This window comes from Benincasa hispida, chromosome 12 (assembly GCF_027475165.1).
Source record: "Benincasa hispida cultivar pf3 chromosome 12, pf3_genome.v1.1, whole genome shotgun sequence".
Taxonomy (NCBI): domain Eukaryota; kingdom Viridiplantae; phylum Streptophyta; class Magnoliopsida; order Cucurbitales; family Cucurbitaceae; genus Benincasa; species Benincasa hispida.
This window is the reverse complement of record NC_143489.1, coordinates 21,623,747-21,637,518: the sequence shown is the minus strand read 5'-3', so window position 1 is coordinate 21,637,518 and position 13,772 is coordinate 21,623,747. Positions and strand designations below refer to the sequence as shown.

The following is a 13,772-nucleotide window of genomic DNA, read 5'->3' as shown; positions in this document are numbered from 1 at the left end:
GCTTCCTGCCTATGTCCGCACGGCTCATGTATGCCTTTACGTTGGTTGTATGCAACCCTTAGCCATTTTTTAAGTCTTCTTGCTTCCATCCTCCATGCATTCTTGTGTCCCACATGTTTTAAGCCCTTCATAGGCGTTTGGACCTTTGGTCACCTTTTTGGATAATTTTAATGTTTTCCACCCTTTGTTCCAATATCCTTACTTAGGATTTTTCTTCTCTATTTAATCTCCCACTTTAGATTTAGTGTTAGGGTCTTACACTAACTAAGAAACTTTAACAGAAGAGCTTCCATATTATTGGCCTAAAATTTGAGAATGAAGAAAAACACATTTATGCCAAAAATGCAAAGATAACGAAAACGGAAATCCCTCAAATGTGATGAACCTCAATTAGTCCAATAATAATTTCCATTGACAAAAAGGTTCGAGAGAGATCATCATTAACCAAAGTCTCCCACTTACTAAAATCAATCCAATAAATGTTAAAAAAACACAAGTTAAATACAAAAATAAGTTGGAAATTACTAGTTGAACTAAATGGAGAGTTTTAACTTACCGCCTTTGAGACTGAAGTTTCTGGTGAAGCATTGTCACCATTGAGTCAATCTAGTGCACTCGGATTGGGATTGTTCTTGACAAATTTATGTGAAATACTCTAGCTAATGCTTGCTCAAGTTTGTGATCATCTTTACATAAAACATCTAAAGGCACGTCAATATCAACAAGATGGCGAGCACGCACAAGTGAGCAGGCACTAGTAGATCTTCTTAGTGGCATTTCTTGAGGTTGTTGAGTTTGAACTTCAGGTTCAACAACGGAGACTTCAATGTTGTTTTTTTCTATAATTGGTTCAATAATGAAGTCAGGAATTGAAGCCTGAACATCATTTATAACCACATGAGGAAAAGAAACCAATTCCTCTTCAAAGACAACTTTCTTTATGTTATCTTCCTCCCCAAACTCAACATCCTCAAGGAATCTAGCATTTCCTGTCTCAAACAATGATCTAGAAGTGGGATCATAAAACTTGAAACCTCGAGAGTACTCAGAATACCCAACAAAATAGCAGTTAATAGTTCTTGAGTCCAATTTTCTTTCATTAGGCCTATAAGACCTGCCTCAGCTAGACAACCCCAGATGTGAAGATGCCTAATACTAGACTTCTTTCCTGTCCACAGCTCATAAGGGGTTTTGGCTACTGCTTTACTAGGTACCCTATTAAGGATATATGTTGTAGCCTTTAATGCCTCACCCCAAAGGGATTCTGGAAGAGGATAATGACTAATCATACTTCTTACCATATTCTTAAGTGTTCTATTTCGCCTTTCTGCTACACCATTCATGCTGGGTTTGCCCGGCATAATGTATTATGGGACGATTTCACATTTCTCTAGATATTTAGCAAAGGGCCCTAGACGTTGTTCACTTGATTCATCATATCTACCGTAATATTTACCACCACAATCAGATTTGACAGCCTTAATTTTCTTTCCAAGTTGAAGTTCAACTTCAACTTTGAAAGACTTGAAAACGTCCAAAGATTGAGACTTCTCATGAATTTAATATAGGTACCCATATCTTGAATAGTCGTCTATGAACGTAATAAAATATTGTTATTCATTCCAAGAGGCCATAGGGAATGGACCACAAATGTCTGTATGTATTAGTTCTAAGACGTTTGAGCATCTATTAACACATAATTTTCTTATGTTTGTCTGTTTTCCTTAATACATTCCACACAAATGTTGAAGTTACTTAAATCAAGAGAATTAAGAATTCCATCTGACACAAGTCTCTGAATTCTTTGTTTAGAGATGTGACCTAAACGTTTGTGTCATAACATAGCGGAATTCTCATTTAATTCACGTTTTGTACCACATGAATTAGATAACAAGATATTGTTAAATGAAGTAAAAGAATCAAACATATATAGACTATCAATTAAAGAACCGGTACCAATAAGCTTAGAATCTTGAAAAAGACTAACTTTATTATTTCCAAAAGAACAAGAGAAACCAAATTTGTCCTTATTGGAAATAGAAACTAAATTCTATCTAAATGACGGTACAACAAAAGTCTCATTCAGATCCAAATAAACAACTAGTTTTTAAAAGTAATCTAAATTTCCAATAGCTTCAACTGGAACTGCTTTGTCATCGCCCACATAGATAAATCTTTCAGCATCACTTGGCGTCCGGCTCCATAGGCAACCCTGCATTGATATACTTATGTGAGTAGTAGCACCAGAATCTACCCACCAAGTATTTGTAGGTACAGAAGCCAAATTAACTTCAGAACAAACCAAAGTAAGAAGTTTACCCTTCTTTACACGCCACTTGTCGTACTTGGGACAATCTTTCTTGTAGTGACATTTTCTTTTGCAGAAAAAACAAGGATTTTCAGTAGCTTGTTTCTTTTTTTATTCTGTTGAGATGTCCCTTCTGTAGCATCCACAAATTTCCTTTTCTTCTTATCACGAGAGCCTGTTGCCAAATGAGCACTTTCTGTCCTTTCTCTCTTAATCCTATCATCTTCTTGCACACATTATGAGATAAGCTCATTAATACTCTATTTATCCTTCTGAGTATTATAGCTTATCTTAAACTGAGTGAATTGTGCAGGAAGAGAGATAAGTACCAGATGCACGAGTAAGTTTTCATTTATCTCGATATCAAGTGCCTTTAATTTACCTGCGAGATTGGACATTTCCATAATGTAATCCTTTATGTTTCCATAGAAGTTAAAGAAGTCAAAAGACCACTTGCTTCCCTTTTCTCATTTTTAGCAAAATACTTCTCAAATTGAGCAAGGAACTTATTGGTATTTTCACTTTCTGTGATAGAGTCCCAAAAAGACTCCGGAATAGAATGCCTAATGATCATCAGACACATACGATTTGACCATTCCCACTTCTCTATATTAGCCGTATTTGGTTGTTTCTCAGTAGAAGTAGGTTTATCGGTCCTTAATGCAAGGTCCAAATCCATACATCCGAGAAGTATCTCTGGGCTTTTCTTCCAAATCTTGAAGTTCGATCTATTCAACATAGGGATTGAACTCAGATTTCCAGAAATATGAGACCAACTGAAACAATAAACAACAAAACATATGCTCATAATTAAAATATAACAAAATAATTTCACATATGTGGTGGGCCCTTTAGCAAGATAGCTAACACAACATTGATGTCCAGCCTTTGGGCAAAAACATCAACTGTTCTCAATGTAGTAATCAAAGTACTAACAATTAACTCTATCAAAAAATAGTCTTTCTTTGGACCGACTATTTTTCACATGAGTAATCTTTATAATTGCCACATACTCATTACCACATGCATACCCACAATTTGGCCAAAAATTATCTTCCTTTGGGTCGATAATTATCTGCATAAATTCATGAATATGCACATCTTATATTTTAGAATTAAATTAGATAACAAAGGCTAGTAACATATTATTTTGACCAATTCAATCTAAAATATAAGATACAATAATATAAAAATATTATTGTACAAAAATAAAAAAGAAAGAATACCAAATAGTCTTTACCAATATTCACTTAAAAATTGCATACACATAATACACAATTAAAGCAACATAAACATGTGAATATTGCCAAATATCATCAATCAAATTTAAATTTAAAATTTACCAAAATATCAATCAAATTTAAATTTAAATTTACCACATTATCAATCAAATTTAAATTTAAAACTACAACATAATTGATCAAATTTAAACCTAAATTCACAATATGATTAATCAAATTTAAACTTTAATTTATAATATTATCAATCAAATTGAACTTAGATGCACACAATTATCAACCAAATCCAAATTAAATAGGAATGATAGACATGATTGATAAATTCAATTGATTAATTCTTGAAAAATATAAGATTTATCATCAATAAGAAGAAAAAAAAATCTTCGAATTTACAATCAATCAATTTTTTTTTTAAAAAAAAGTCAAACCACCGAAATCATTGAATTAAAGCTGGCAAGAAACCAGATTGATAAAAGAAAAATAACTTTCGACGACATAAATGGTGCAACAACCGATATTTAACAAAATAAAAAGAATATAGCCGGTGAGATTGTCACATACTGCTGGTGGCGGTGTACAATCGGATTCCATTGAACTTAATTTGTTAAGAAAAGTCAAGCAGGACTTTGCTATTGTCCATATTCTTTTCTCTTACTTTCTTTTAGAAAAATTTAAATAATCTTTATGATCTTTAACCAAAACCAAAATTCAACTATAATACCAATGGAAAACGAACATAGACCAATAATCTAACATGAATTTTATGCTCTGATACCACTTGTTAGCATAAATACTTTAAATATATATTGAATAGATAAATCTTAGGATCATTCATGTCAAATTGTCAAGAATAATAACATACCAGATTCTATTAAGAAACTAATGATAGCTTCAAGATGATGATAGATAACTATGGTCTTCCTAACCAAAACTCCAAATGCCCTTAGTGAGATCTCTCTAGATGGGATTCAAAAAATACTGAGCACTTATTGTTTTGGTATATTGGGACCATAGACCTACGATCTCTTTATATACTAGTTCAATTAGGATTCTAAACCCTAATTAACTGCGAATAGGCTTCTACCCACCAAGTCCATATTCAATTAGGAATCTAGGGAAATAACATAAATTATTAATCTACATACATAGTCCATACTTTAATTAAACATATTATTATTTAAATATTTCTAACATGGTCATTTGGAGAATTTTAAACATCTTAGAATATCTTTACGGAGGGCATCTCGAAAATTTTGGATGTCTTCCTAAAATATGAGTTTTCCATATTCCTATGTTGAGGACATTCCTATTTTAGTATTTTTGTCATTCATGTTTGGGAGGTTTTTCAAAAATAGAAAAATAAGAGAAACTATTTACACAAAAAACCAAAATTTAATCTTCTTTGATAGAGATCAATAAAAATTAATAGAAGTCTATAAATGTCTATTATTGATAGAAACTAGTAGAAGTCTATCATTGATAGTATGTGATAGATGCTAATAGAAGTCTATCAATGTCTATCAGTGTAGTTTTTCTTTTTAGTTATTTCTGTAAATATTTTAACATTTTTTCTATCTGTAAAAATTTTCCTTCCTTTTTTCTCTTTATATATATGTTCACTCTTCTTTATGTGCATTATATAATTAAAATAAATATTATCAACCACATATATCATCCATTTTTTGTTACACTGTAGTTGTTATTAATTATTAACTTTTTTAGCAAAATATTCAAATTCAATATTTAAAATAATATGTATTTTATAAAAACTCTTACATTATTAAATATTACTTTGTGGACACAAATAACATATAAAAATATTATAAATCATATTAATTTAAAAAGAAATTAAAATTGATAAAAACAAATATCTTATATAAGTTCAAATTATATTAAGGATTATTTTCAAATATAGAAAAATGAATCAAAATATTTACAAATATAGTAAAATTTCACTATCTATCTATGATAGACTGCGATAAACTACTATCTGTATATCTGTGTCTATTAGACACAGATAGTGGTTTATCGCAGTCTTGCGATAGACTGTGATATTTTGCTATTATTTGTAAATATTTTCAGCAGTTTTGTCATTTAAAATAATTTTTCTTATATCAAATTAATTATAACTTAATAAATAGTTGTAAGGACATTCTTGGAACATTATGAAACTTTAAGGCATTTTCGAGTAGAAATCCTAGTAAACAATCAGAGTTATCAAAATATAGCTAGATATCTATAAAAATATTCTTACAAAGTAAACATGTTATCTAAGATATCAAACATCTATAACTACAAATATCCACGTAAAGATTCGGATTATCTAAAGTGTAGGAAGGGTAAAATCGTAACAACCACTACCAACTGCTTCCCTAAATGGCTGTTATCATAAGTCCGCCCCGTTGATGGGCCGGCATTGGCAAGAACTAAGGGTGGACTGAGATTGAGATTTAGCCCAACATTGATTAGCGATTTTGGAACCCTGAAAGCCACTGTGGCGGTATTTATACGACTACGATACGAGAGTATTCTCTCCTTTTAGCTTGTACTCACAGTTTCCGATGCCATACTGAACTTCGTCCATTCAACTTATCCGATCGCAAAGCATTAAGAAAAGAAGAATGCCACCTGCCCCGGTTGTTGAGTCCGCCGAGCCTGAGCAGGAGAGCCACCAATTCTCGTCTGCAGCCGAATTGGAGAAGAAGCTTCAGGTCAATTCCTATCCCAAATTCATTCTTTTCTTTTCCAAGACCTGGTGGGTTCGTATTTCTATATTTTAATTATTGCAGTGTGATGACAAACCGATTGTTGAAGACGTGGATGACGATGAGGATGATGACGAGGATGATGAAGATGACGGAAAGGAGAACGGGGCTCTTGGTGGGTTCCCCTTCCATATCTCTTTTTCCTTGGACCCTAACCAAAATTCCCTCTCCTCCCCTGTTCATGTTTTCTGTAACTAAAAATATACCCTGGATTCTTTGCTGTTCAATCTTTTGTTATAAGTTTTCATGAACGAACTAAGATGGAGATGGTTTTCTGGTAGTTTCTATTATAAGCAATTATGGTGCACTGTTGTCTATATTACTATGAATAGAGTTTTAGCACGATTGTTCTTTATGTAAGTAAATGAATGATTTTCATGCTACTAACTCTATATTAACCCATGCTTCAACCTCCATTATCAATTTGAACGTAGTCAATTTTGTATGAGGAAAGAATATCGGTTCTGCAATTTTTGCAAGGGAGGCACAGTGCTAAGGGGTACATACGTAAATTGAATCAAAGACGAAGGAAGGGAAGGGAGGGGTAGTTTCCTCTTCTGGTTGTGAATGTTTTTTAGTTGAGTATCAAATATCAATGGTGTGATTGTCTGAGATGTAGGTTCAAATGAGAGTTCAAAGCAGAGCAGGAGTGAAAAGAAGAGTCGCAAGGCTATGCTGAAGCTGGGTATGAAACCAGTTACTGGGGTTAGCAGAGTAACCATTAAAAGAACAAAAAATGTAAGCTTGAATCTCCCTCTCCCCCTGTAAATTGGGCTGCCCTGGCTGTTATAACCTAAATTTCATGGATTTCAGATTCTGTTTTTCATATCAAAACCTGATGTGTTCAAAAGTCCAAATTCTGAGACGTACGTGATATTTGGAGAGGCAAAGATAGAGGATTTGAGTTCTCAGTTGCAGACACAAGCTGCTCAGCAATTCAAGATGCCAGACATGGGGCATGTGATGGGAAAACCAGACATTTCTGGTACTGTGGAAGCTGGAGCATTGGGAGAAGAGGAGGAAGAGGAAGAAGAGATTGATGAATCTGGGGTGGAGGCTAGGGACATTGATTTGGTAATGACACAGGCTGGCGTCTCCAGGACCAAGGCAGTAAAAGCTCTCAAGACTCACGACGGGGATATTGTAAGTGCCATAATGGAGCTCACAACTTGAGTCATACCCTCTCCCATCCGTTTTCTTGCTTTGCTTTTGGTGGTGATTCATGAGTTCATAAGTTAAAAAGTCTCCACCTTAATTTGCTTGCTGTCAATTCAAGTTTTTGTACTTTCTATTCATTTTGCCTTATTCTTCTTCATTTGTTTGTTGTTATAGCTGCCTGGACATCCAATTCCATTTACATAGCCAGCTTCATATTGTGACTTGTTCTTGTAGTTAGACTTATTGGATTACTTCTTTCTTTCTTCTTTCTTGGAGGGTGTATGCATTTATGGATGCTTTTTAGTTTGACAAGTACGAACAAAAACAATTACAATTCAATGAAATGGTAGTTTATCAAAATTTACACAGAAAAAAGTATAACTTGTATTTATAGTAGAGTTTACAGCCCTAAATGTATTGGATAGATCTCTTTTTAAGTTCTCACGCTAGTTTCGAAACCCAAAATGAAAAGCTATCTCTTCTATCTGTAAAGTTCTCATAGACACACATGTGATTGGTCAAAATTTCTTATATCTTCTAAAAGAATTGGAGTTGTCATTTTGGTAGAAGTACAGTAAAGACATGTAAACCATCAAAGCCTATTAGAAGTCCCAAAATTGATTTTGATTGTGAAAAGGTAAGGAAAAAAAATATATAATTTTTTTTTCTATTAGTATATTCTCATTATTATTTTTCTATTATATATCAATTTGCTATTATGGTTTTTTTATTTTCTAAAAAATTCAAATTCAATAATGATATGTTATGAAACCATTAAATGGTAGAAAACTAGATCAAAGAATAACATAAAGGTTATTTACCTTAAATAAAAAAAAATCAATGACCCAAAAAATACGTCAATCCAATCCAAGTGCAATTTGGATTAGGTTGAATTCAAATAAAGGAATATTTTATGGATTGGTTGGTTCATTAGCTTATCTAAAATAATCCAAATCAACTCAAACTTATTATTATAAGGGATTTTCAAAAATAGAAAAATAATGAAATACAAAAAAGTAAAATTTAATCTTCTTTTATAGAAGTTGATAGAGCTCGAAGTCTATGTGATAGACGCTCAATTATTTTTGTAGAAAAATAATTTTCTATTTCTGTAAATAATTTGACATTTTTCATATCTATAAAAAATTTTCTAAAATGTATATTTCTTTTTTACTTATGATACAATTGCATTGAGATTTCTATGTTGCGTCTACTGTCATTTTTAGGCAGCACTAGCTAGTCGTTTTTACGGCGATCCCCTTGGATGGTTGTAACATAGGATTCAGAACCATCCAAACTTTAGAAATGAATAGGGCTTCTTAGTTTCGACTTGAACATTGTCTTCCTATATGGGGGAATATTCATACCGTTCTATGAAATCTGAAAATGGAGGGTCACACTTACAAGAATTACTAAGTGTTAGTAAGTTCCTGATCGAAAACTATAACTAAATGACTATAGGCATAAGGGTTGTTCTAGATATAGTATTTGATCAAGATTGTCTTGCTCTAGTGAAGGAGTATTTAACTACCGTTGCAAATAAATAAAGAAATATAGGTACTTTATTACTTTTGCTAAAATTGGATTTAGATGCAATTTACTTATAGAATTTGTTTATGTTTCAGCATGTCAAACTCAATTATACAACTCTTAGCCTCCAATAAGTTAATGGAGACGGTTATTCAAATTGGAAGTCGGACATAAACACAATACTAGTAGTTGATGATTTGAGATTTGTTTTAACGGAGGAACATCCTCCTCTTCCCAATCTTAACGCAACCCAAAATGTTTGGGATATCTATGGGTCCGGGCTAATGAAAAAGCCAAAGCCTATATTTTGACAAGCATATTTGATGTGCTTACCAAAAAGCATGAAACCATGGTCACTGCGAGAGAGATCATGGATTCGTTACACGGGATGTTTGGACAACCGTCCTCATCAGCACAACAAGATGCTATTAAATACATTTATAATTTGCGTGTGAAGGATAGGACCTCTGTTAGAGAACATGTCCTAGACATGAAGATCCACCTCAATATAGCGGAGGAAAATGGGACTGCCATAGATGAGAAGAGCCAAGTTGGTATGATAATGGAATCTCTTCCGAAGAGTTTTCTAACTTTTCTTACCAATGTTGTAATGAACAAGATTGATTACAACATGAAAACTCTTCTCAATGAAATCCAAAGTTACCAATCTTTAATGAAAAATAAAGAACAGGAAGCAAATGTTGTTTCCCAAAGAAATTTTAGAAGGGTACTTCATTTAAAACAAAACCCTCTGAACAAGGAAATTTGTCTTTGCGTCTAAGAACAAGATACTCATACTTAGTGTTGCTTTTCTTCTTGCACTAATGGCAAGTAATATTTTCTTTCATTTTATTGAAGGTAATATTTGGGATTTTATTTTTCTCTTTATTGGACTTTTAGAGATACTTTTTAGATTTTTTCCTTAAAAAAATAATGCTTCTAGTTCATCCCTTTTTTAAAAAATAAAAAATAAAAAAAAGGAAAAAAACTCAAAGTTCTATATAGAATGAAGTGAGTCTAGTACAACATATCTCAATAATATTTAATCGCCCCTTTCATTTCTATATATTTTTCAGCTACGGAATTAAGAAGAATTACTATCTTGTTCTCTCTTATAATAGTCTACTTTGTAGTTGCTATTGCTAAAAAAATTTCATTAAATTCATAAATATTTTCTTCCAAACCTTTTGTTGGATCTATTTTATAACCAACAAAACTTTTGTTTCTAGTAGATTTTATTAGTTAACGATTACAACACTTAGAGTCTCAATTTCTTTCACAGATCAAAGAGATCATCCATATCAACTTCTCTCAACACATCATTTGAGAGTCTAATTAAATTCTAAATACGAAAATAGCAAGTTTTTGAAAAATATTTTTTTTTCCTTTCTAAAACTTGACTTGGTTTTTTGAAAACATCAATAGAAAATGGATAACGGAACATAAAAACTTATAAAATAGAGTAGTGCTTATAAGCTTAAATTTTAAAAAATATAAAAAATCAAATAATCATTAAATGAGGCCTAAGGTGTAATTTTACCATTTAATTTTTTTTTTTTTTGTTTTTGAAAAATCAATCTTATAATCATTATTTCTATCAACAAAACTGATGTTATATATATATATATATATATATAATATATATATATATATATATATATATTATATATATATATATATATGTTATTTTTAGAAACAAATCCAAAATCAAAACAAAATTAAGAAAAATAATAAAAGTGTTGGGAATGCGATGAAGGTCTTTTATCAGTTAAATAAAAGGATGATCATGAGTATATAAGAAAGGACAACTATATCCACGAGTATAAAACTTTTTTGGGTGAAATCAATAGCAAAGTCATAAGGGTTATGCCAAAAGTGGATAATATAATACCATTGTAAAGATATGTGGAGGTCCGCTGTCCCTAACAAATTGTTATCACAACAAACCTTATTACCTCACATCACTCACGCAAGCTCATAAAATTAGTTAACAACTCTTAATAGTTCGGTCATAATCCCTAGGTAGAAGGTGTTTCGTAAACCGTCAACTTAAGTACTGATGCGTTATTTTGTGATGTCGAAATGTGGATGAAATGCGATGATGAAATTACGTTGAGCACTCAAGTTTTCTCAGCAGAATCCAAGTGTAAACTCCACTGAGTTTCCTGGTAAGTCCAGGGTCGAACTCAAGGACTTTGGAAAATAGGTTGCGGTGGTAATTTTTAGGAAAACTTTGCAGTAACCAAGTAAATAAATAGTTGTTGAGGTTGATGTTTACGGTAATGAAAAATAAATAAATGCGGCGGAGTTTGAAAAAAGTTGAATAAACGGGAAATGTGATGAGTATGTGGTGAACGGGTTGAGAAAAGTTTCGGCTAACACATCCTAGGATGCGTTCATACTATTCAATCATGCAACATGCATAAAATAGTAAACCACCTCTCGGTGTGAATGTCACGGCTTCTAAGGCTAGAACGCATGCGATTTATGCGATAAGTCTATAGAACCTACACTTAGGCCTTTATTCTTATTTATGAGATGATAAAATGACACACACACAAATAAGGCGACCACATAATATCATTCCCATCTCTAGAATGCTTGTGATGAAGGTTGACAAAAAGGGATTATCTCTACATCCCTATCTTTTGTTTATGCAGTTCTAATCTTGCTCTCTCGAGTCTAGATTCTAACCTAGCTCTTTCAAGTCATTAGGTTCTTTCTTTAGACTCTTTCTCGAGTAGCTCTAAAGGGGTGTTGGGTGCAACATAAAACAAGACAATCGCAAGCATTGAACTTCCTAGGTCATGTTAGCTTAGTTCTTCTCAACTCATTCGACTAGTTTAGCTACTTATGCGTGCTAAGAGAGTGAACAGATGTAGAATAAGAACTTCCATTGTATAAATATAAAGATGAAGTACAAAATATGGAAGGATAGAATAAAGAGTCTGGTAGCAATCTCTTGCTGCCTAGGCTTTTACATTGTTTTTCTACTCGTGTTCAAAAGATAATCTAGCTCTCGCGAGATTCGACCCGCTCTCTGCTTCTTCGCCTCATGGTTCTCTCTCGAGTTGCCCTGAGCGATCTCCGGTGTCTTTACTCTTCTCTTGCTCCGCCTTAAAATAAAAAAGAAAAACTATGGACAAAGGCGTGCTAAGCTAACTGATGAATTTTCTAACTAGTGAACTCCTTTTCTGAAGGATGCATTTGGTATTTATAGAGCTTTGGAATGAAGGTGGCTTCTCTCTTATGATTTCTTAGATGAGATGGCTTTAATTCCCTGACTGATGCGCCGAATATTTGTCACCGCAAAGCTTAATGTACTTATTATCGTTAGCGGCTGTCAGCTTCATTCGAATTCGACGGTCATCAGCTTTCTGTCCCATCATGATTAATTATGCCTTTCATCCAGATGTGCCCACCAAGTTGTGCCAACCAAGTTGCGACAATCCTTCTTGAGCAAATGTGTGCGAACACAATCACTGCAAAGTCTTGCGATAATGTTGCGCTCGACCAATGATTTGCTATGATCGCAATTTCTGCCTTGTGTCAATGCATATTCTGCATAAAAACACAAAATCCATTGTTTCTATGCAATGAATGCATGCGACCGCAATATTATGAAATTGATGCTTTTTGGACGCAATCTAACATCATTTATCAATGCAAGCCAACATTGTTTAATAACTTAGCACTATGATAACATTCATTTCTGCCCGTTATCTCACCCCCAAATTTAAACAATGCTTGTTCTCAAGCATAAGCTAAAGACTTCCTTTTGCAAGTCTACCGCAATGTTCTTCTCCTAGATTTCTCAAGGATACTTTGTTCAAATCCTATATACCAATATTTCCTTAAGTCTTATTCAAGTCTCCTCTTAAAATATTTCTAAGATCTAAGGATTGCAAGATTAACCTTCAAAATAACTTTACTAAATTCCAGAACATCGCATGATTTATTTCAAAAATAAATTTTTTCCACCGAGGTGTCAATTGATTCTTATCCTTGCATATTTCTTGACACTATTATTTTTTCTAACCTTGTGCTGATCCAAGCGCCTTGCCTTCATTTTAGCTTGCCCCCATGAGTGTCATGCGGGCATCCAACTACGAGCAATGTACTCTTCCTCAGACTAAACTCATACCTTCTTGGCAGCGGAGTTGCGGTCATTTATTTATGCGTTGATCCTGGCAACTTACTTTCGTATTGGCTTGCCTCCACGTGTGTCATGCGTACATCCAACTACAGGTAAGTGCCCTTCACAACTTAACTCTTATCAACATGGGTTTCCCATTATGTTGACAGTGGAGTTGTTATTCTCAATTTTTTTTTCAAAATAGCAAGGTCGAAAACAAATACCTCACCCCCAAATTTAAAATGCAGCAATGTCCTCATTGCCAAAAGATTGAAAGAAGTCATGCGATGTTTTAGAAAGCTTCGAAAAGAGAGTTTGAAAGAAAGCTAGCAAACCCCTAACTTTTAGAAATATTTCATGAGGCGACTATCTTAAAGTTAAGTTGACTCTAGTATACATGAAAGAAATAGAAGCATATTTTTTATCATTGAAATCATAATTGGCAAAGAGACAGCATGCGGTAACTTACTAAATTTATCCATGTCAAATGATTGCAGTAATCAAAGAGGATGCGGTGATAAAACTTTTAAAACTAAAATGCGATGCGATAGTGCGAAATTTGAAAAAAAGTGAAAGAAGAATACAACCCCCAAATTTGCGCTGTCGCCCGCATTGTGTATTGATGCATCTTTCTTCGC

The 13,772-nt window shown here is 33.2% G+C and overlaps 1 protein-coding gene across 1 annotated transcript; it reads left to right on the top strand.

Moving 5' to 3' along the window:
- Positions 1–6,020: 6,020 nt before the first annotated feature.
- Positions 6,021–7,735, top strand: LOC120067337 (nascent polypeptide-associated complex subunit alpha-like protein 2). Its single transcript, XM_039018902.2, has 4 exons — positions 6,021–6,257; positions 6,336–6,426; positions 6,931–7,049; positions 7,125–7,735. Exons 1-4 carry the CDS (start codon positions 6,168–6,170, stop codon positions 7,482–7,484), a joined length of 660 nt encoding a protein of 219 aa, XP_038874830.1. The 5' UTR covers positions 6,021–6,167; the 3' UTR covers positions 7,485–7,735.
- Positions 7,736–13,772: the final 6,037 nt, after the last annotated feature.